At 43.1% G+C, this 25,546-nt stretch overlaps 1 protein-coding gene across 1 annotated transcript in view; it reads left to right on the top strand.

Moving 5' to 3' along the window:
• LOC126267076 (proton-coupled amino acid transporter-like protein CG1139) overlaps window positions 1–25,546 on the top strand; it is a 111,220-nt gene that overhangs the window by 69,168 nt on the left and 16,506 nt on the right. The window contains exons 6-8 of the mRNA XM_049971937.1: window positions 964–1,048; window positions 7,917–8,189; window positions 17,191–17,369. Of these exons, the coding sequence (XP_049827894.1) occupies window positions 964–1,048; window positions 7,917–8,189; window positions 17,191–17,369 (537 nt within the window). The remainder of the gene's footprint in view (window positions 1–963; window positions 1,049–7,916; window positions 8,190–17,190; window positions 17,370–25,546) is intronic.

Here is a 25,546-nt window from a genome sequence, read left to right as displayed (position 1 = left end):
CCCAAGCAGTAGCGTAAAGGATGGAGTATACAGCAAGGCAAAGTTATGATGAGAAGGTCTCACCTCACGGAAAAACTGTTCGTATGTAGGCGCGGAGGTATCGATACAGACTGACTGAGAGCGACTGAGTAACTGTAAACAATGAGACAGTGGCGACTTTATAGTTTCTTCTTTCAAATTTGTTGAGCGGCTTGTCCACCACCTAGCTCAGGCTGCCAACTGAAGCAGGGGTAACCTGAAAGTACCACCCCCACTGTTACCTTACCCAAGGCAAAGCTAAGTATGTCACGAAGTTGCCAAGACGTGGTCACGTTTTGCCGAAAGCAGCGGGCGCACATTATGTGATGCATCCTTGGCATTAGGCTTTCAGGAATCCTGGTAGCCCTCTGCATAACGGCCCAAATTGGTGCCCCTTTTATTGCACCAAGACTTTTAAAACAGCTTTCCTGCTCTTGTTGGCAACAGTACTACTAATTTGAATAAATGCTATAGACTTCACACTTAATGGGACAGAAGTGGAAGTGGGGGACAGTTAATTATTTCACTACAACGAATTCGTTATACACCACCCACTCATTTGTGCAAATGACAGTAACTTACTAATTCGTACATTTATGTTATGTCTGTCTAAACAGAGGGGACGGCAGTTGCTGCCTCTTGGGCCCTGGTCTCGTCCAGCACTTACTGACGTTGTGAACTAACTTATTTGACATGAGCACAAAAAACGAATTCCCGCCACTAATTGTACCGGGAACATTTGAGACTTACAGAATTCACAACATACGCAACAGAGTAACGAAATTGCAGAAAGCAGTTTATGTCGGCATGACAATTTCAAGACACTGTTGAAAATATAGGTCAAACACTGGTTGGAAAGTCATAAAAATACAGGAAAAAAAATCTTTTTATTCCTAACACTGTAAAAGTGCTGATATTGTCTCTAATGCTCCAAACATATTTCAGGCATGTTGTGAACGGCTTCATGTTAGTGCTACAACTGGGAAGCTGCTGTGTGTACGTGGTGTTCATCAGCACCAACATAAAGGAAGTAAGTACATGTCAATGTCTTGTTTAATATTGGATGCTGTAAAATAAGAAAATAGTAATAGATGATGTCTTAATCGCGTCCTTTGGCCGTTCTGCCCATATGTAGAGCACGAAGAAGAGCTCTTTCATCGCTGATGATCGAAGTGTAATAGTTAAGCCAAAGAGAGAAGCACCGCTAGGTATACACTGTGGAATACATTTTCGCAAAATTCAGCAATAAGCTGCCTTTGGAGGAGCATGTTCTTTACTCCAAATACATACGTTTTCTGCCGGCCCCGGTGGCCGTGCGGTTCTAGGCGCTTCAGTCCGGAACCGCGTGACTACTATGGCCGCAGGTTCGAATCCTGCCTCGGGCATGGATGTGTGTGATATGCTTAGGTTAGTTAGGTTTCAGTAGTTCTAAGTTCTAGGGGACTGATGAACTCAGATGTTAAGTCCCATTGTGCTCAGAGCCATTTGAACATACGTTTTCTCTTACTCTGTCCCATAAAAAAGGTTCAGCACGATTTAATATTGTACACCATATCTCTAAAAAAGTGGAAATGTCCAATATTTTGAAGCATCTTTTTTAAAAATTAATTGCTGCATTCATAAGTATTTTCCAGTGTGCTAGAATGTTAACTGTCTCAGTAGCGAGCACAGTCAGTTCTAACCAGAGGAGCTGAGATAAGGACTATAAATGCTCAACTCATCCAAAAGTAATAGAATACCGACGAACAACGGAGAGAAGCTTGTTCGGAATAAAGATCTGTAATGAATAGCTAAAGTAATTGGTTGGTATGAGGATTCTGCGATACCTGGTCAGTATAGTCGGAAGGACAGACGGATTAGTGACTTTTCTGCTTGATCACTTCTGATAATAATCTGGACTACTATAATGTCATTAAAAGCTGACAGTGATACAGAAGGGGAGCCTTTGGACGTGCGTGATCACTGCATGTACATCACTGCCAACGAGATGGCCCAAGACGCCTCACATGGACCACACAACACAGCTAGCTATCTGCTCTCCGTAAATGGTGCAGCACACATCAACCACAGTCCGATATTGATATCGCCTGTGTTATATTCACTGCTCAGCCAGTTAGAGCTCTAGGTGACAGATATTCTTCATTGTCGCTATTCATAGACGCTCACCATAATTATCAGGACACCCAATGGACTGGCACGCGGTACCACGACAGCGCCTTTCCACAATCCTCGGAGTGAATCGATCACTCCGTGAGTACCTTTACTATACTGAGAAACTATTTCTGTATGTCCAATAAGTGCTAACTGATGATCCGATCAGGTATTTAGCAAGACGTGACTGGTTGCCTAAACTTCAAGATTGGAATGTGTGATATCAATATACGAGCGTGTTCCAGGTTTGGACTTGTTTAGACTGGCTGTGGCTGTGACACTAGACATGCACGTCTGCCACTTCCGTTTGCGGTCAGTGGTGTAACTGCTGAATGGACTACCTACTGTGACCAACTTTCCATAAATTACCTGTTGTTCAATTCCATCCACATCTGCCAGGCGCTTTATTGTGAACAGCAGAGTAATCACGCAGATGTAGACGTCTTGCCGCAAACATGTTACTAAGGATATGTGTAATCTCTATATAAAATATTATCTCTAACACTAAGATTCTCCCTGTTCTGATAATTTCTTTATAATTAGACAGGCAGGATTTCAGTTGTAATCCATACAAATTTTAGGAAAGGAGAACCACATTTTAAAATTTATTCCATTCCACTTTGTCTGCATGGTACAACAACCCTTCTGAATTATGGCAAATTGAAAACCAATCTGGGTTGCAAAGTTACTCAATTCAAATAACGAGTTTGGCTCTTCTGGCGCAAAATCGAATTGTCGACAAAACAATAAAACAATCCACTAAAAACAAATACAGCGAGAGACATGGTCCTATCCTGCACGGCTACGTGACTAAATAAACAACAACGTATATTAAACTGGATTCGAGTGTGAGTCAAATGAAAACCTTAAATTTGTAATAACAAATCGAAATTTCGCGCCGTTATCCTGTAAGTTGGTAAGCGTGCTACAAACAGCGTCCAGAATTGCCTGTAGGTGGCAGCATAATGCAGATGCACACATACCGTAGCAGTATCAGTATAAAGATGGCCACCCCACTTACGAATTGCACCAGGGAATAACAGCGTTCTGTTATTCGGTTTTTGCGTAGTGAAGGTGTGAAACCTATTGAAATTCATCGAGGAATGAAGGTTCAGTACGGTGATGCATATTTGTCACAGAAGCAAGTCTACGAATGGAGTAGGAAGTTCGCAAATGGTGTGATTTCAGTGGAAGATACTCCTCGTCCAGGTCAGGCACAACGAGTCGTGACTCCACAGAACATTGCAGCAGTTGAAGCCACTGTGAAGGAAAACCGCCGAGTGACACTGGATGTCATTGTAGCATGTTTACAGATTAGTTATGGGGCAGCACACCACATTGTGCATGATATGCTTCAGTTTCACAAAGTGTCTGCAAGACGGGTGCCACGGCAGCTGACTCCTGAAATGAGAGAATGACGTGTTGATGCTTGTGAAGAACTTCTTCGGTGCTTTGAACGACAAGGTGATGGCTTCCTTGCAAGAATCGCTACTGGGGTGAAAACTGGGGTCACTTCCACCAACCGGAAACAAAGAGAGCGAGTAAGGAATGGCGCAATTCCTCATCACCAAAACTAAAGAAGTTTCGAACAAATCCATGGTTATGCTGACTCTCTTTTGGGTCAAAAAAGCGTCATTTTGGAGCATTACACGCCTACAGGTACCACTTTCACCAGTGCATCATACACAGATCTCCTAAAGAATCAACTGCGGCCTGCAATCAAATCAAAGCGACGTGGATTGCTGCCAGCAGGTGTACTTTTGCAGCATGACAATGCAAGGCCCCACAGTGCACATACAACAGTTGCAACAATCACAGACCTGCATTTTGGGTGTCTTCCTCATCCACTGTACTCACCAGACCTTGCCCCAAGTGATTTCCATAAGTTTGGACCACTCAAAGACGCAATGGGACGAAAGATGAAGAGGTACGCCACGCGGTTGCGCGGACTACCAAAAGAATTTTTTTTTCTAGAGGAATTTATGCACTTTGTAAGCGCTGAAGGACTTGCATTGAGCGTGGGGCAGATTATGTTGAAAAGTGATACAGCTTTGTACCACTTCTGCACAATAAATAATATTTTTAAAAAATATTTAAGATTTTCATTTGACTCACCCTCGTATAAAACCCATCCGTCATAAAGTTATAAGGAATGACAGGTGGATGAGAGGTGGGCCTAACTGAAAGAAAAAAATTACGACAATAAACCATCCCGTGCATGAAGGAGACGGGAAATTTTAAAAAAGGTTGTAAAAACTCTATGATACCTAAAGCACACCAGCTGACACCGCCATAGCAACACAGCGTAGCACGACGCTTACAAAAGTTCAAACACAGTGTCAGTTGTTCAGCGTAACTAATCTCTGGGTGCGAAACGCACTGGATAGTGCACTTCCGAGCTAATGCACCTCCTGGACTCTGCACGTCTCACCACGGCAAGGGCGCGCCACTATCGGGGTAAACCGTCGCCATCGGCGTCAAGTAACGTGGGAAAGCACGGTCTATAAACAGGAGTCTCTGATATAACATCGCATGTTGTAATAGCTTGTGGAAGTCACCGTGCAGCAAATCGTCGGACTCTCCAAGTGTAGAAAAAGTTTGAAATTACAAACTTTGTTGGAAGTAACTAAGTGTTCTCGTTATCCGACACCCGATGCCTACAGTTTGGGTTATTTGAGCTCCATTTTAAACAACATCTAGTTTTTCACGCATCTCGCTGTTTATGTCCGAACTTTGAGTTATCCGGTGACATCATTTTGCAGTTAGTTCAGTGTTACATACGAGTAGTCTCTGCAAAATATGAAGCGAATACAGTTAGTAGTAGTAAGTATAAATTAAAAAATCATGCCTGAAGCTGAAGTTTTACTTCACGAACAGCTAAAATATATTAAGAGATGAACTTCCTTCCATTTATCATTTTGTCGGGAGTTTAAGCGAGAAAAAGTCTCGAAAAGATTTGAAACTGTGGGAAAAGTTTGTCGGAAGTCTCTGGGTGCTCCCATTCTCAAACCCTGGGTGATTTGCTCGCAGTGAGTGACGCTTTCTCAAGACATGGACACAAGTTATAACTCTAATACTTCATTTATTTTGTTAATCCTTTAGCGTAAATTTGGTCATTAGTCATATGAAATATTGGACATCAGGTTTGTCTCGCCCCTGAAAGCCAATAGACAGGCAACCTGCAACTGGCAGCCCGCTCAGGGCATCGGATTATCCGTTCAGTGACGCATAGAGGCGCACGAAATTCGCTATTGGGTGCTCGAAGTGACGGAATAGGCTGCCTGGACTCAAGAGCTATTGTGCAGGTTGACAGACGCTCGTTGTGCAGGTCCTTAAGGATTCAAAACACTTTAGAGGACGTACGTAGTTTGTCAATAGGTTCCAGAAAGAGGTGTGGGCATTGTCGCATGATTTGTCATGTGATGAAATTGTGCCTCTGATACGTTTTCCACTCCCTATCAGTGGCTACAGTCTGCTGATATGCAGCCGTTGTTTGGTCTACTGTACGCTATGGGTGACATTCACCTTCAGAAAGACCGTGAACTGTGTAACAACAGTTTAAGGAACACTTCAGAGATACGAGAGTCCTTAAGTGACCCACATATCTCTTGTACTCAATCCTAAGCATATCTGTAACACTGTAGTGAGAGACTACTGCACGTTACTGCGTAGGTATCTGTGATAAGGTTCCGTTTTCTAGACAAAAGTCATAGAAACTGAGGTCTCAGATTCCTCTCTCGACTCAAAGCTTTAAAGGTGTTAGAGTGTATAGCCTATCTCCCTAAAGGTTTGCCGGCTGCGGTGGTCTAGCGGTTCTAGGCGCTCAGTCCGGAACCGCGCGACTGCTACGGTCGCAGGTTCGAATCCTGCCTTGGGCATGGATGTGTGTGATGTCCTTAGGTTAGTTAGGTGTAAGTAGTTCTAAGTTCTAGGGGACTGATGACCACAGATGTTAAGTCCCATAGCGCTCAGAGCCATTTGATCCATTTTTGAACCTAAAGGTTTCCTCGTGCACCTTACTGGACTGGGTACCCTGGGGAATTGAATATGGTGGAGAACGGTTTAGCCACGGCCTAGGGATTGATTTCAGAATAAATCTTTAATCCTCCGCAAAATAATTTCATCCACACGTGTTAGTCCAACGAGACGTGCAGAAGAACTTCCGAAGGCTCTAAACCGCTTGATCAGGTAATGACAGATGAAGGTGCTGGTAAGTGCATAAGATGTAGTACAACGACTCTGGAATGGGTCGTTACCTCTGAAAGGCAGAGTGTCTTGGTTGGAGTTGCAACGTGTCTGGAACGCCCACATTGAATCAGTCAACACACAACAGCAAAAAAGTTCTGAAATGCAACAGATATGTAATTAGAACCAGATAAAAAATATTTCCTAGTAACTCTTCCCTCATTGGTCAGACATATCTGATTGCCATACGTAAGAACCAGGTACTGCCTTGGATTTTCCCTACTCGGAGAACTGGAACGGGACCACTCATCATAGTGATGACACGGAAAGATGATGGTTCAAATCCTCGTCCGACCATCCAAAATTTAGCAATATAATAGAGACATGAAACCTCGTAGGAGCCAGGCGATCATCTTTACATTACAATGCACTACTATACTGAAGCTGATTGGTCACTTAAAAAATGTCACACAGGCGGTAAAAGTGGACTTTATTACTCACATTACTCACTTGACGCGTTTCGAATTTATTTCCATCGTCAGATATCCAAGTGCACAGAGGATCACAGGATACGGGCGTCACTATACCTACATTTTACAACTGTCTGCTTGGCTATAAGTACATATAGCAACTCTCGTATCCTGTAAACCTCTGTGAATATGGATATCTGATTATGGCCGGCCGCTGTTCCCCAGCGGGTCTAGGCACTTCAATCCGGAACCGCGCTGATGCTACGGTCGCAGGTTCGAATCATGCCTTGGGCATGGATATGTGTGATGTTCTTAGGTTAGTTAGGTCTAGGTAGTACTAAGTGTAGGGAACTGATGACCTCAGATGTTAAGTCCCATGGTGCATAGAGCGATTTGAACCATATTTGATAATGGAAATAAATCCGAAATGCGTCATATGACCAACATGAATAATAAAGTCGTTCTTCACCGGCTGTATGACTTTTTTGAAGTGACGTATTGAGCTCCAGTACAGTACTACTTTTTAATATCCAGATTTAAGTTTCATGTGATTTCCGAAAATCGCCCCAGGAAAACGTGGGGCTGGTTTATCTGTAAAGGGCACGGCCGATTTCCTTGACCATCCTTTCGTAATGTGACCTTGTGCTCCGTCTCAAACGACCGCGCTGTCATCTCTAACCATCTCTCCCTATGGTCAAGATACGCTGCACAGACCGCGCTAGCCTTTTTCACAGGCGTTCGACTCGTTTTCTTTGGACAGCCAGTGACTCTCCATCGTAGCTTGCGGCCTGCCTGTTTGTTGTCTTTGGGAATTAATTCACTTTATCTGTATTTTGACCGCCTGTTTATTGTCTTTGGTAATTAATTCACTTTATCTGTGTTTTGACCGCCGGTGAGTGTGTATGTGTGTGTGTGTGTGTGTATGTGTCATTCATTGTAAGATAATACGTCAGTGAAAGTAATGAATACTTCGATAGTAATTAAGTAATAACTTCTTATTTTGTCACAGTTCATACATTTATAGCTACATAAGAAACGATTGCTCGTACAGTGACAATACGTTAAGTTGCAATTAATCCTATAATGTCACAGGTTGTGGACGTCTACTATAGTGGGCTGGACCTGAGGATCTACATGTTAATTTTGTTGCTGCCACTCATACTGATAAACATGGTGCGCAACCTGAAGCTCCTGGCTCCATTCACAACGCTGGCCAGCCTCCTGACCGTAGCAGGATTCGGTATCACCTTCTATTACCTGGTGATCGGCTCGCCTACTCTCGACGACAAACAGCCATTTGGAACGTTCGAAGAATTTCCTCTCTTCATCGGAACGGTTCTCTTCTCACTAGAGGCAATTGGAGTTGTAAGTATGTTATGAAGAAAATATATTGGCCAACAAAATACGTGATGAAAATTTCACTTTGCAGCAGAGTTTGCGCTGATTTGAAACTTCTTGGCAGATGAAAAATGTTTGGTTAACCGGTACTTGGACTCGGAACCTCAGTCAGTAGTGCACTTGCCTACGAAAAGCAAAGGTCCCAAGTTAGAGACTAAGTCCGGCACGCAGTTTTAATCTGCCAAGAAGCTTCAAAGGTAAGAGGATTAACGCATATGGTGATATTAAATAACGTGACTTTAAGCAATAATTAGTTGTGGATGGCGATTCGAGTTTACGGGTTTTAAAGTAAATACCTTCAATACTTTCTTGAAATGAATAGAGCTACTATTGTTTGATTTAATTTGACCCAGTTTGGCCACTGACAGTTACAGGGCCGTTATAATTATATTTTCGATATTTGAATCACTGTAGACGGAAAATTATTTGTCCAACTTTATAGGAATGATGTTCCGACTGTACCCTGCCGGATTTGCGTTGTTACCAATGTCAGTGTCATGACTTGCAATAAAGCGACGTAGGGTCGAAACGCAAGCATCAGTGATCGTTGAAGTTGAAGACTGTCAACATGTGTGTGAACAAGGTTAGCAGGGCTTTATTGTTAAACCTGTTTGACCAAAATAACAGCAAACATGCTGCTGTTGTTCTCTAGTATCGACGCATTAACGGAATTTGAGAGGTCATGATGACTCGGAAGTTCGAAGTAACTGACGATTTTGGAATTGCTCCTGGCTGATGCCGACGGCCAGTTGGGGCACAGCAGCTACGTGCATCTACATGATTACTCTGCAATTCACGATTTAGGGCGTGCCAGAGTGTTTATCGAACTACCCTCATGCTATTTCTCTACCATTTCACTCTCGAATGGCGAGCGGGAAAAACGAGCACTTAACTCTTTCTGTGCGATCTCTGATTTCTTTTATATTGTCATGATAATCGTTTCTTCCTATGTAGATAGATGCCAATAGAATATTTTTTTTAAATTGGTGACTGAAAGTACGCAAGAAGATCCTGCCGCAACGAAAAACGGCTTTGTTGTAATGACTGCCACTCGAAATCACGTATCATATATCCGTAGTACTCTCTCTCTATTTCTCGACAATACGAGACGAGCTGCCCTTCTTTTAACTTTTTCGATGTTCTCCGTCAGTCCCATTTGATGTGGATCCCACACGGCACAGCAACTCGAGAAGGGGACGGACTAGCGTGGTGCAAGCACTCTCTTTAGAAGACCTGAAAAAGCGGTAGCTCATTTTTATTTTACAGGTTACTATTGGTTGCTGTAGGGGCTGTGACTTTTGATTTTTTTTGTCTAAACCAGCAAGGCAAAACAGAGGCCACTACTTCCACCAAATCAAGTGGATTTAGTGCTCACGTACTCACACTGAGCCGTGAACACTTCCCAGTTTATCAGTGGGGAATAGTTGAACATGATTACACTGTTATCGGTGCCATGCATGCAATGGTCGTGCCAGGCGCGTGATACTGAATCTTTATACTTTCGTTAGTGGCGCGAGACCTGCACGACCTTATAGCAACCGTTATAGTTCTGCATTATTCTGTAACACTAGGGGGTGAGTTCACGTAAGGAAAGAGAGAGAATGTAAGATTTACGGACTCATTTATTAAACAGTTGAGAATCAAACAATAATACATCCAAGTGGGGGGGGGGGGGGGGGGGAGATTCGAGTTCAGCAGCCTGCCCTCACGTACGTTCATAACACGCCACTATAGCAGGAGGAAAGGAATCGCCGTATTATCAAATAGAATCTCATTTAGTAAAGGAAGGGGTTGCAGGCGTGCAACTACCACCACCAGGAATTAGCCAAAGACTAAGAAGATGCTACTGTGCGTGACTCGCCCGGTAGCCTCCTGTACTAAAGGAATAAAACCCTCAAGACGAGAAACTATTCACAATGACCTATCAGGTTCCCTCTGGGCCGCAGGGCGCGGATCTACAGTGCACGACGCCGCTCATGCATACCGAACTCCATCTCCTGGAAGCGGCACCTCCGGCCTCCGGCACGGTCACACTAGAACTGAACTACTGCCCCTTTGTCCACCACCCATCAGCGGAGGGCGGTTGGCGCCCGCCCGTGAAAAACGGGCGCGCACCTGAACTCGCCAATCATAGGGCCGGAATTACACAGGGAGGCGACCTCGCGACGTTAAAATTGAGCAGAAATAGCGTTTACAAAGTTGGTAAGGCGGGTTAGGGGGCTGAGAACAGGAGAAACTTTGACCACTACTGAATGTTCAAATGACACCACGTGCTACCCAGGCGATCGGAAAAGGGATGGGAAACGGGAAGCCATCATGGCTGCTAGAAAGACTGCTGCCCTCGCCCATAAATGAAGAAAATTTCTAGCGCCAAGCTCCTCTCACAGATCAGTGTGAGACAAGCTGTAAAGATCGTCAAATAAATCAGGCAACCCGTAGAAATTATTAATATTACCTCAATTACTTTTTTACCGAGTACCAGAATGCTGGGATTAGAAATATGAAATACGAGCACTAAATGGTGAATGAAGTACACGTCTTTCACCTGTTGCACTTTTTAAGTGTCCTGGTAATAAATCACGGCCTTTGGTTTGCTTTCTCTAGAACGTTATCCATGTGATCGTCCCAAATTAAGTTATTCGTAATTGTAACCCTTTAGAATTTAGTTGAATTTCCAACCTTTATACTTGTATGAGTTCTCTTATAACCGAAATTTAGCAGATTTCTTTTAATATTTATAAGGATGACTTCACACTTTTCATTATTTAGAGTCAATTGCCACTCTCCGCACCATGTATCTCGTGTAAATCATTCTGAATTTGGTTTTGATCGTTTGATGACTTTACTAAACGTTATATGAGAGCATTATCTGCAAACAGTCTAAGAAGACCACTCCGATTGTCTCCTAAATCGTTTATGTGGATCAGGAACAGCCTGGAGCTTATAACACCCCTTGGGAATCGTCAGTTTTTCGTATTTATGCTTTACTCGATGAATTTTCGTTAATTAATACGAACTATGATCTTTTTGACAGGAAATCTCCAGTCCAATCGCACTAATGAGACAATACTCCATAGACACGCAATTTTATTAGAAGTCGCTCGTGGGGAACGATGTCAAAAGCCTATTGGAAAACAAAAAATGTGGAATCAATTTGACATCGCCTGCTGATAGCACTCATTGCTTCGTGGGACTTCTTGTTTCACAATAATAATATTTTCTCAATCCATGCTGACTATTTGTCAATAAATCGTTTTCTTCGAGGTGATTCATAATACTCAAATACAGTATTGCTTTCCCGGGAGTTGATGCAATTTGTGCAACGTTCCATTCTTTAGGTAAGGAGCTTTCGACGAGTGAGCGTTTCTATATGATTGCTAAGTATAGAGTTATTGTATCAGCATACTCTGAAAGGAATCTGACTGGTATACAATCTGGACTGGAGGCCGTTCCTTTATGAAGTGATTTAAGATGCTTTACTACGGCGAGGGTGTCTTCTAAGTTACTCAACTTGGTAGTTGTTCTAGGCTCGAATACTAGAATACTTACTTCGTCTTCTTTGTTGAAGGAGTTTCGGAAAACCGTGTTTAGTAGCTCTGCTTTAGCGGCACTATCATCGGTGACATCACCCCTGCTATCGCACAGTGAAGGTTTTGACCGCCTATTGCCGCTGTGTCCTTTACATGTGACCGAATTCTCCTAGGGTTTTCTTCCAGATATCGAGAAAAGATTTCGTTGTGGAAACTTTTTAAAAAATCTCGCAAAGACGTTAGAGCTAAACTTCGAACTTCTGTAAAACAAATTATTGAAGAAGTTACTGTCGCCATAACTGACCCATTTTCTCTTTGAGGAACTCGTACTCCAAGGACTAACGAGATTCAGCGATGGAGCCCCGCTTCACATTGTTCGTGAAATCTTTCGGTTAGCCGGTAATACATTTGAAAAGTACCGAGTTGTCCGATTGTTCCAAACGGCCACGTCACCGAGACAACCAGGTTTGAACCCGTTTGATTTCTGGCTGTGGGGTTACCTGAAGGAAAAGGTTTATCAGCGAGACACTAACAGACGTTGGAGGATGAAGATAAAAGTAGCGTTGAAGGCAGCAGACATTCCACCTCACGTGTTTCGGGCAGTGGTAGACCAGTCTCTAATACGTTTCCTGCCTTGTGGATGCGGATGGTCGTCACACTGAGAAACAATTGTAATCTGGAACGGAAACATGGTACACAGTTAACAAATGTTACTCTCTCATGTCGAAACAAAAATGTGAAACTTCGTGCAACATTAAAACTGCGTACCAGACAGAGACTCGAACTGGGAAACTGTGCCTTTCATGAGCAAGTGCTCTACCGTCTGAGCTACCCAAGCACGACTAACGACCTGTCCTCACAGCTTTAATTCCCTGGTATCTTGTCTCCCACCTTCCAAACTACGCACAAGCTCTCCTGCATATCTTGTAGAAGTAGCACTCCTGGAAGAAAGGATATTGCGGGTCGTGAGTCTTGCTTGGATAGCTCAGTCGGTAGAGAAATTTCCCGCGAAAGGCAAAGGTTCCAAGTCCGAGCATCCGTCCGGCACACGATTTTAATCTGCCAGGAAGTTTCATATCAGCGTCCATTCCGCTGCAGAGTGAATATTTCATTCTGGAAATAAAAATGTGTTTCTCTCAATGTTTCACTCGTTATGTTTCGACAAAGTTTCCTTGTCCTACTATCACTTGTTTATCATGGAAGCCTTGTCAGGTAACGAAAATTTAATTGTAACCACCCTGTAATTCGGCAATGGTGACGTATCGGGAGCAGGATGAGTCTGGTATAAATTATAGAAGGAGACAAGGCTCGCCTAAAGTAGAAGGGTTAACATGAATGTAGCTCTGAGTAGTTATGCAGAGACGACGACAGTGCAGCAGTAGAGACTTGTGTGTGTAGCTGCATCAGATCAGTGTTGTTGATTAAACGAAGTACAGGTACGCTGTTTATGATATTGGATAAATTACCAAAAATCTGCTTTATTCATGCAGCACAAACGAGTCGAGATGCAGATGATAAGCAACAAATAATGCTTTATCAAAACACCTCTTGTCATGCGTGGGTACTGTGCTAGGTGGCATTTTACCGACATCATACAACTACCTTATAGCATGTTCTGGCAAAAGACACCAACGTAGATAACACTAATTTATGGGCTGTACAGGTCCCTCTGACATGGTGACCAGGACACATGAGAACCGGTTCAGCTTCAGTATGTAGGCGCCTATTGTTATCAGGGGATCCTTGCTCCTTCACGAAACCTTGCACGCACGGTAGTTCTGCTTTTCTTGCAGGACACGCTGCCTGAGATGTTGGATGAAGTAACTTCCACATGATGGGTTCTCCGTCCAGCTCACAGGAATCCAGTTCTTTGCGTTTCTACTTATTTGTGTACATGATTCAATTTTCATTTCCACTTAGTACAATATATATTGAGCACATCATCAACTTTGTTCTCTGGCGCATAGATAACACTTACACTAGTGCTTTCTATCTTTGTTTTGGAAAAGTACTCTCAGAAAATAAATAAAAATAGCCCCAGTCGTCTGGCTCCTATCGAGGTTCCGAGTGACTCCCCTTGGATGCAAGGCAAACAATGGAATCGATATACCACTAGAAAATGTTAACGAGGGGATCAACTTAAAAACAAAGTTTCGTGCATGGAATGTACAGGCTGTGTGTTCATGGTATGAATGAAATGCCCTTTACCACTTGACACCGCACATTTCTGAGCACATGTTCATCTGACATCATTTGTTTCTTGTCCTTCCAGGGATCGTCTTCCGCACGTCCTCTGACGTCACAGTTTTTCCGTAACGTCGGCCCTTTAGGTGAATAATAGCAATGTTAAAGTTAAAAATAATCAAATAAGAGGTGTCGTCTATAAGCTAAAGGTATCAGTTCACTGTTGACAGGAAGGAGGCATTAGCGGAATATAAAAAGCTTTACTTTTCTCTTGAACGGAGAGTGCGGTTCAAAAATGGTTCAAATGGCTCTGAGCACTATGGGACTTAACTTCTGAGGTTGTCAGTCCCCTAGAACTTAGAACTACTTAAACCTAACTAACCTAAGGACATCACACATATCCATGCCCGAGGCAGGATTCGAACCTGCGATCGTAGCGGTCACGCGGTTCCAGACTGTAGCGCCTAGATCCGGTCGGTCACTCCGGCCGGCTGCGTGCGGTTCGATCACATGTACATTACTGAGCTGATTGTTCCATAGCCATAAGACTGAAGTTAGGAAGGCGAAAGATTTATAGATATGCTTAGGTAATATCAATATGCTTGAATTATGATAGACGTTTGAGAGGTACAGAGCCAGCTGCAAAAGAAATCGATTTAAAAAAATACGTGAAAGGCAGATCGTTGACCTGATCGCATTCATCCTAATAAGCAGTAGGAACCAACATACTCAAACGTCCAAATGTTACGTGGATATGCTATTTGAATTTGTTTGGCCTCTGGCTTACAATCATCTTCACCATCACAATTTAAGAGCTCCTACTAATACAATAAATTAACATTTTTCTGTACATCAGTTTACATCAAGAGCAAGTACCAGCCCAGTACCCCGCTCTGCAATGTAATACTGAATAACTTGCATTTGACGGTAAGGGGCAATCTAAAAGGGATGTGGGACGTAATTTCGTCACAGGCCTGCATTCAGATACTACGTCCCTAAATCACAGTCGCACACATCGACCTGTTAAACCTACCTGTTTTAACCTATGAAACAGTTTTAGCTGCTCTGTGCTTCCAACTGTGCACGTAATTGAACTTTGCATCACTACAACAACACTCGGTGGAGAGGTCAGTACACTGCAAAAGAAGAACAAACTAATCTGGTGAATCAATTCTATTATCGAGGCCCTTTGTCCTGCAATTAAATTGGTGTACAGAATTGAGAGCATTTATGCAGAGTAGGCAACAGCACTCGTCAGAATTCAAAGAGCGGTCACCGCGACGTGACGTTCACGGGCGCACTGCCTTCGCGCTGCGGACCTAACAGTTCTAATTTCAGTGCGTAGTTAAAATTAAAATATCTCGTGATCTACCTCTTGGATCATGATACTGTTTTCACCGAACTTAATCTAATGAAACTCCTCATATTTTATTTTATTTTTTGTGTCATCGGTCCTCTGACTGGTTTGGTGCGGTCCGCCACGAATTCCTCTCTTGTGCCAAACTCTTCATCTCAAAGTATTACTTGCAACTTACGTCCTCAATTATTTGCTGGATGTATTCCAATCTCTGCGTTCCCCTACAGTTTTTGCCCTCTAAAGATCCCTCTAGTACCACGGAAATCATTCCCTGATGTCTTAGCTCTACATACAGATACATATCATTGCACTTCATTATTTCTCTCCTTCATTATTGTAATTTATTAACTAGAAGTGCATTGAGCATGGAGAGTGGAATAACCTATCACTGCCACTTCTCTGTCTTAAGCAAGTATTATGTCTCTTCCAAGTGGTTTGAACTTTTTTCAGTTGATGACATCTTGAATTACCATTCACTTTATAAGATTCACAGAAAAAAAACATAACATTATTCCAAATTAGAAAAATGTTTAAATTTTTTACCAACAGGTAGCGCTCTGCTTGAGTTAATGTACTCTAAAGTGGCGTAATATACCTCACTCATACTTCTACTTCTGGTAAATGAAAAGTAGTTCCCACCTATCCTCACGATATTTAACAATCGATCTTACACATTTCTCAACTGTTCTTTAAAAGAAAATGAGCACTACCCTAGATGCGACTATAGTCCCATGCATTGTTTGAAAATGAAACTCTTCCTGCATTTGAAAATATTCAGACAATTTTTATTTTGAGTTTCTCAATTTTTTGTACAGTTCTACAAACAGCACAATTGATTAATTATGTTCGAATTACTCGGTATTTTAATTGAATATACATACAGAACTGAGGCCATTGCAACACATAGAAGCATTCATAATTGTCAATTCCAAGACGAAAACATTCTGATTTTGTGCCTCTTTCAGGTATTACAGTTGGTGACTATCAAAATATCTTGAATTAGAAATTTATTATCACATCAGGTTGCCAGCTGTTTTGAACCAAATACTGTATTTTGCACAGTATTGTCTAATCTTTCCTGAAGATGTACAGACAGTCGTTCAAGTGAAATCGGTTTACTCAGGGCATTGACAGACAATGATCTCATAAACAAAGAACTGAAAGCCCTGTGTTTCACTGAGGAAAAAATAACGCAATAATACACACTGAAAACTACGATAATAGAAATGAAAAGATAAATAGGCTGCTATGGCGTGCAGAGACGTAACAACTGCAAGAGATGACCCGTTACTTTGAGTAGCGAATTAATGTTTTATAAGAGGTTACAATGTTAGATATTTTTTTTAAATCACAACCTCTTTCGAATATCTCTGATGCTTACACATTTTCTGCAACTATCAGATGTTTTATCCAATAAGCAAAAGGACTTTTACTGAAGGAATCGATTAAAAGGAAAATAAATTATTCACTAAGGTAGGTTTCTACTCTGCACAGTGTCAGAGTCAAGGTCTTTGGGACGAATCTATAGCTCACCTGGATTAGGACGAAGCAAATATTGTCTTTTTTTTATTTTCTAAGGAATCACTCGAACACCAGCCTAAAGCAGTAGTTTCAAACTTTTCCTCTGACGGACTACTTTGACAGTTCTGGTACTCTGATGGAGCACCTTGTTTATTTCGAACATAAATATATTGTTTTAAAAATGATAAAAACTTACATTATTCAGTAATCTCTTCAAATTGATATCACCGTTAATAACAGAAAAATCATAATAAAAAGACAATGAAACTGAAGATTTGCTCATTATTTTGAAGCTATTGGAGCCAGAAAGGATTCATTACCTGTAATTTAGGAACATTTGTGCCCTGTGTAATCGTTTCATATCTTAAACTTACAGATTCTGCCGCTAGAGAACAGCATGAAATCACCAAAGAAATTCCGTGGAACGTTTGGAGTGCTTAACGTTGCTATGGTTCTCGTCGTCACTCTTTTCATTGTAACCGGTTTCCTTGGTTACATGAAGTATGGGGATTGTGCAAAAGGAAGCATTACGCTTAGCCTGCCCAAGGATGAAAAGTGAGTAATGTGGAAAAATATCTGTCCACAAGAATCCATTCACCATTTCAGTAAATTCATATTGTAATTCCTTTAACTCAGATTACAAGTATATATACTGAAATATGCCCTGAATTTAAAATGCGCTCTCATATTTAAAGTTTAGAACTATGAACTATATAATAACTCGATGTGGGTACAAAGATTACAGACAATCATCAGTGAAGAATGGAGGTATCGTGCTATACCCAAAGCAATAATAGTTGGAACGATAAGACAGTTAACTGACTTACATGACGTTATTAAGTCCTGATAAGCACACTTACGACGTGTAAGCAACACAGCTTGCATGAACGTTACGTAAAGTGCGTCTGTTTTTCCAGTCTGTTTGCCTAACCTTTCTGTTTAGAAATCTGAATATTCAAACACGCAAAGCATTCGTGTTATGTATAGAGTGATGAAGTGCCAGCGCCTTCTGCTAATTTCAACTGTTCTGAAAGATTATGTCTATAAAATATGCGAAATGAATAGCTCATTGTAGCGATTAAAATAGTATATGTCTATCACAATGAGATATCATAATTTGAAAATAATGGCATTGGGTCACTAATAACATTTATAACCTTTGGGAAAATCAAACACTGGAAAATCCAGGCGGGAATAACGAAAGTTTTACGAAAAGGATAGACTGCTGCTCACTACACAGAAGAGATGTTGAATGTGTTGTTATCTACTTTAGAATAAGACCTTTTGGCAGAAAGCTAGATTCAGCGCCTGCTCAAATCACTAATACATGAGTCCTCTATGGCTGATAGTTGGCATATCAATTTAATAGTAGAAATTTTAGCACGTAGCAACAGTGGACACCATAGTTTACTAAACACAGTAAATCGGATTAATTCACAACACATTGGTAACAACTAGCAAATTTAAGTATTGTGAAAAAGCACCTAATTCATTTGGTGTACTGCTTTCCATCAACTATGCGAGCGCCAGAAAGGTCACTCAAGCAAAAAAGAAAAACCGAAACCATCTCTGTGGTAACAAGAATTGTGATCATCACATCGGCTTACTACCACATCTAGTCTATATTTGGAACAGTTTAAGTGCTTACAAATAGTTAAACTTCCATTGCGACCTTCACCATTAGTGTAGTACTTCTGTTCCAATGGACATGAGCACATTTAGAGACCTTCGAGAGGTGACCACATTCCACCCACTTTGCGAACTACACTCCTGGAAATTGAAATAAGAACACCGTGAATTCATTGTCCCAGGAAGGGGAAACTTTATTGACACATTCCTGGGGTCAGATACATCACATGATCACACTGACAGAACCACAGGCACATAGACACAGGCAACAGAGCATGCACAATGTCGGCACTAGTACAGTGTATATCCACCTTTCGCAGCAATGCACGCTGCTATTCTCCCATGGAGACGATCGTAGAGATGCTGGATGTAGTCCTGTGGAACGGCTTGCCATGCCATTTCCACCTGGTGCCTCAGTTGGACCAGCGTTCGTGCTAGACGTGCAGACCGCGTGAGACGACGCTTCATCCAGTCCCAAACATGCTCAATGGTGGACAGATCCGGAGACCTTGCTGGCCAGGGTAGTTGACTTACACCTTCTAGAGCACGTTGGGTGGCACGGGATACATGCGGACGTGCATTGTCCTGTTGGAACAGCAAGTTCCCTTGCCGGTCTAGAAATGGTAGAACGATGGGTTCGATGACGATTTGGATGTACCGTGCACTATTCAGTGTCCCCTCGACGATCACCAGAGGTGTACGGCCAGTGTAGGAGATCGCTCCCCAGACCATGATGCCGGGTGTTGGCCCTGTGTGCCTCGGTCGTATGCAGTCCTGATTGTGGCGCTTGCCTGCATGGCGCCATACACGCATACGACCATCATTGGCACCAAGGCAGAAGCGACTCTCATCGCTGAAGACGACACGTCTCCATTCGTCCCTCCATTCACGCCTGTCGCGACACCACTGGAGGCGGGCTGCACGATGTTGGAGCGTGAGCGGAAGACGGCCTAACGGTGTGCGGGACCGTAGCCCAGCTTCATGGAGACGGTTGCGAATGGTCCTCGCCGATACCCCAGGAGCAACAGTGTCCCTAATTTGCTGGTAAGTGGCGGTGCGGTCCCCTACGGCACTGCGTAGGATCCTACAGTCTTGGCATGCATCCGTGCGTCGCTGCGGTCCGGTCCCAGGTCGACGGGCACGTGCGCCTTCCGCCGACCACTGGCGACAACATCGATGTACTGTGGAGACCTCACGCCCCACGCGTTGAGCAATTCGGCGGTACGTCCACCCGGCCTCCCGCATGCCCACTATACGCCCTCGCTCAAAGTCCGTCAACTGCACATACGGTTCACGTCCACGCTGTCGCGGCATGCTACCAGTGTTAAAGACTGCGATGGAGCTCCGTATGCCACGGCAAATTGGCTGACACTGACGGCGGCGGTGCACAAATGCTGCGCAGCTAGCGCCATTCGACGGCCAACACCGCGGTTCCTGGTGTGTCCGCTGTGCCGTGCGTGTGATCATTGCTTGTACAGCCCTCTCGCAGTGTCCGGAGCAAGTATGGTGGGTCTGACACACCGGTTTCAGTGTGTTCTTTTTTCCATTTCCAGGAGTGTATTCTATACTATGGGGTTGCTTCTCTTGGTGCGTACGTCGTGTGCAACTGGCAACGCAGCAATCTCCCGCGTCTGGACGGGCATGCACGAGCCGCCAAGATAAAAGAATTGAACTATAATACTAACAGTATACCACGGACGGTTGGTGCCCTGAAGGCAGAATCTCAGGCCCCACACAGCTTAAAGCCAGGGATGCAGTTCTCAAGTGCCGCACCCAACGGATTGAAGGCGGTGGCTTGCAGTAACTTGGAATGGCCCGTCACCAAAGCCCAGCTCGTCCGCATCCTTTAGCAGCAAAGTCCGCCACAGCCGATTGGCTGCAGCCACGGAGGGGGCAAAGTCTTCACGTAGGCAGCCGGCACCACATCACGATTTATCAACCGTGTTACGTCAGCTGTCAACATTGTGGTGTCTCAATTATTTATCAATTTTCCCTGCCTTCGCACTTTCCATCAGGGCTATGATGTAGAGGAGTGGCTGAGCTCAGACGTTACATGTTATTATTGCGCACTGTGTGGGTCGCAGAATGACGTATTGGGTGCTGTCACACTGCAACACTTGCACTCCTCATTAAAGTCTCGGTTTTGTGTGGCCATGCACTGAGAGCGGCACCCGTCCTTCTGCAACACTGGCACTCTATGCATGCTTCAAATTCCGATCGTAACACGCGGTATAAGCCAGACATGGCTCACTACCATTTGCACCAAGCAATAACTTAGAAAAGTTATATGTGCACCGAGACGTCGGATCTGCTGAGCAACAACATTTCTCCCCTCTTGAATAAAATTGTCCCGAATTTTACTTTAGTGTCACACTAGGACAACTTCATTTCACGTACAATAAATTTATTATGGTTTATACTGACCGACCTCTGTTAATGTCTCCAGAGGGTCTGTTCCTTTTCAGTGCCTTAAATATAGGTTTAGCACTAATATGGTTGACGTCTTCTCGTTCTACTTGCTAAATGTATCGTTACATTGATTTTAGTTCTTACCTTTAAGTTATAATGTCAAGCCATTCTATGGGGATTTGGTGCAAGGTAGTTCCTTGGGATTGGTAGCTTTGTACCTCAAGGGTAGTCTAGAATCTGCTATAAGAAACATGGCTATGTTAATACAGAGGAGTCCAATAAAATGTATCCACTGTTTTAAAGTCCATAACTGGCAAACTAATTAACGGAGTTGTCTCATCTTTGGTAGTGTAATAGTTTGTAGTTCCGGAAATCGCCACAGAAGCGTTGTATTGCGTTGTCTTGTTTTTCAGATGACAGTCGCCAGATAGTTAGTGTTTTGTTCTTAGTTGCACCTAGTTACTTGAATAAATATGACTGGCGCAAGGCTTACATTCGATGAAAGGAAGCCACTGACACGTTTAATGATTCGTCGCATTTCAGACAAATTTGAAGCCGAAAGCTGTGTTAAAGATGTATACGAACAACGATCTGGACGACCTGTAACAGTAACAAGTCCAGCTAACTCCCGTCGTGTATTACAATTCCCTCTCTCACCACAGAAGCCTGTGAGACAGTGTGCCCGTGAAACTGGAGTGAGTCGCTCAAGTGTTCGGCGAATTTTTAAGGCAGCAAAGTGGAAGTGCTACATCCCACGAATGCTACACGCAATGAACGAGGACGACCCAGATCGTGGAATGGAGTATTGCGAGTGATTTACTAACATTGTGCGCAACGATGATGAGTTTGCAGAGATGATTTTGTGGTCTCATGAGGCACAGTTCAAACTCAATGGTGCAGTAAATCGCCACAATTGCGTCTACTGGGCAGCCGGAAATCCGAACGTCCATTTAGACAAAGTCGTGAATCTGCCAGGAGTAAATGTGTGGGTAGGTTGTCTTACCGGGGCTTGATTGGGCCATTCTTCTTTGACGGCACAGTTACCGGTGACGTGTACCTTCAGAGGCTTCAGACATCCATTTTACCTCCCATCCGAGACTTGTATAGACACAGAAGAGTTTACTTTCAACAGCCCACTACCGAAATCGTGTTAGGGCGTTGTTGTTGTTGCGGTCTTCAGTCCGGAGACTGGTTTGATGCAGCCCTCCATGCTACTCTATCCTGTGCAAGATTCTTCATCTCCCAGTACCTACTGCAACCTACATCCTTCTGAATCTGCTTAGTTTATTCATCTCTCGGTCTCCCTCTAAGATTATTTACCCTCCACGCTGCCCTCCAATACTAAATTGGTGATCCCTTGATGCCTCAGAACATGTCCTACCAACCGATCCCTTCTTCTGGTCAAGTTGTGCCACAATCTCGTCTTCTCCCCAATCCTATTCAATACTTCCTCATTAGTTATGTGATCTACCCACCTAATCTTCAGCATTCTTCTGTAACACCACATTTCGAAAGCTTCTATTCTCTTCTTGTGTAAACTATTTATCGTCCACGTTTCACTTCCATACGTGGCTACACTCCATACAAATACTTTCAGAAACGACTTCCTGACACTTAAATCTATGCTCGATGTTAACAAATTTCTCTTCTTCAGAAACGCTTTCCTTGCCAATGCCAGTCTACATTTTATATCCTTTCTACTTCGACCATCATCAGTTATTTTGCTCCCCAAATAGCAAAACTCCTTTACTCATTTCCTAATCTAATTCCATCAGCATCACTCGACTTAATTCGACTACATTCCATTATCCTCGTTTTGCTTTTGTTGATGTTCATCTTATATACTCCTCTCAAGACACTGTCCATTCCATTCAACTGCTCTTACAAGTCCTTTGCTGTCTCTGACAGAATTACAATGTCATCGGCGAACCTAAAAGTTTTTATTTCTTCTCCATGGATTTTAATACCTACTCCGAATTTTCTTGTTGTTTTCCTTACTGCTTGCTCAATATACAGATTGAATAACATCGGGGAGAGGCTACAACCCTGTCTTACTCCCTTCCCAACCACTGCTTCCCTTTCATGTCCCTCGACTCTTATAACTGCCATCTGGTTTCTGTACAAATTGTAAATAGCCCTTCGCTCCCTGTATTTTACCCCTGCCACCTTTAGAATTTGAAAGAGAGTATTCCAGTCAACATTGTCAAAAGCTTTCTCTAAGTTTACAAATGCTAGAAACGTAGGTTTGCCTTTCCTTAATCTTTCTTCTTGGGTAAGTCGTAAGGTCAGTATTGCCTCACGTGTTCCAGTATTTCTACGGAATCCAAACTGATCTTCCCCGAGGTCGGCTTCTACTAGTTTTTCTATTCGTCTGTAAAGAATTCGTGTTTGTATTTTGCAGCTGCGGCTTATTAAACTGATTGTTCGGTAACTTTCACAACTGTCAACACCTGCTTTCTTTGGGATTGGAATTATTATATTCTCCTTGAAGTTAGGGCGTATCTCGACGAAAATCTCCCAGGAAGATGGATAGGCCGTAGAGGTGCTGTGGAGTGTACACCACGTTCCCCAGAGCTAACTCCTCTGGACTTTTATGTGTGGGGAACACTAAAGGACGTCATTTATTGACAAAAGCCACGCACATTAGATGAACATCGAGAATACATCGTACATTCATGTGCAAATATCCAACTGAACACGTTGCAGTCAGTAGTTCGTGCTGCAGTTCGTCGGCATCGTTTGTGTGTGGAAACTAATGGTGACCATTTCGAGCACCAACAGTGATATATTTAAGTTGGACTTTAAGCTACACTTTCGCCTAAAATGAGACACCTCCGTCAATTAGTTTGCAAATTATGAACTTTTAAACAGTGGTTACATTTTTTTGGACCCCTTTGTATATAAGGAATTATCAGCCTCGATTGCGGTAATGAAATCAACCTTCACCTAGGCTTCAGCCCAAATAATTAAGCCTTCTTCAGAAGATATACCTGATTCTATAACACGTCTACACGGCATGGTCTAGAAATAAAACTAAAACAGCCTCCATAGGAGTAGTCACATTTTAAAAATGCCGTACATATCTACCAAGTCACCACCAAGAGATGACGGCAGTCATTTAAAGCTCTTTTTGGGGACAAACAACCCCCCTTCCATAGTGTTTTTTAAGCTTTCCTTCTGTTTTTAGTTTCCCCACCTTTTTTAGTTTCTCTCTCATTGCTGCTGATTTCCAGTTTCTTTTTTTTTTTACCGTTTCCTAAGTCATAGACCGGGCGCTAATGACCGTAGCAGTTTTGCGCCCTAAAACCACAACAAAAAAAAGACTTAAGCTCCGGCGAGCGCCTCGTCTCTATGGACGCCGTGCGGTGGGCCTCGGGAGCTCACGTGAAACCTACGTCTTTTCGTGCTCTTTTTTATTTATAAACCACGCCCTCGTAGACATATTATAGAATCAGGTGTATCTTCTGAGGAAGGCTCAATTACTTGGGCTGAAACCTGGGTAAAGGTTGGTTTCATTACCGCAATCGAGGCTGATAGTTTCTTATATATTAGATGATCACGATTGCTGACTGGGCTGCAATGTTGAAAGAAAGTACTGAAATGGCTATGTGAGTATGAAGGCCGTTCAACAATTAATGCACCAGTTTTTTTACTGGAAAGAGGTTTGTTTTATTCAGAATTCCAGTACATCATACTGTTTCCCACACTTTTGGGTACAAAACCCTATTTTTCAGCATAATTTCCGTTCAATCTAACAGTCTTAGGCCACCTTGCTGGGAGGGTCTGTATGGCCGTATGGTACTGATCGACGTTCGAGCAAACGGTTTGCTTCATCAATAACCTCCCAATAATTCACGTACTGCTTCCCGCCGAGTGCATCCTTCATTCGACCAGACAGATGTAAATCGAAAGGTGCGACATCGGGGCTGTAGGGCGCATGAGGAAAAACAGTTCAGTGAAGTTTGTGAGTTGCTCTCAGGTGCACAGACTTCTGTGAGTCCTTGCGTTATCATTTTTGTGACAACGAACGCGTTGAAGTCGCTCCTTCCATTTCCCTACAGTAGCACAGTACACTTTAGAGTAGATCGTAGCATCATGAGGGAGGACATCAAACAACATAACCCCTTCCCAGAAGACCACTGGTATAATTTACTAGCTTAGGGTGCGGCTTTTAATTTTTTCGTCGAAAGAGAGATGGTGTGGCTCCATTACGTGGATTGCCGTTTCAGTGATGAACCCACGCTTCATCGTCTGCGACGATGTTATGCAAAAATTGTGACTGTCAGCCTTATAACATGTAAGCAATTCCACACTGACGGTCTATCGTTGGTCTTTATGGTGTTCTGTTAGCGCCGGCCGCTATGGCCGAGCGATTCTAGGAGCTTCAATCCGGAACCGCGTGACTGCTACGGTCGCAGGTTCGAATCCTGCCTCGGGCATGGGTGTGTGTCATGTCCTTAGGTTAGTTAGGTTTACGTAGTTCCAAGTTCTAAGGGACTGATGACCTCAGATGTTAAGTCCCATAGTGCCCAGAGCCATTTGAACCACTTGTTCTGTTAGCCAGAGAGGAAACCAGCGGCCACATACCTTTCAATACCACCAGCTGATGGATGAGTGTATCAGGAACACCAATAGAGACGTCCAATTGTACAGCGAACGGTTTGATTGTGATCCGTCGATCATCTAGAATGAGA

This window comes from Schistocerca gregaria, chromosome 4, assembly GCF_023897955.1.
Source record: "Schistocerca gregaria isolate iqSchGreg1 chromosome 4, iqSchGreg1.2, whole genome shotgun sequence".
Classification (NCBI taxonomy): domain Eukaryota; kingdom Metazoa; phylum Arthropoda; class Insecta; order Orthoptera; family Acrididae; genus Schistocerca; species Schistocerca gregaria.
This window is presented reverse-complemented; position numbering and strand designations above follow the sequence as displayed.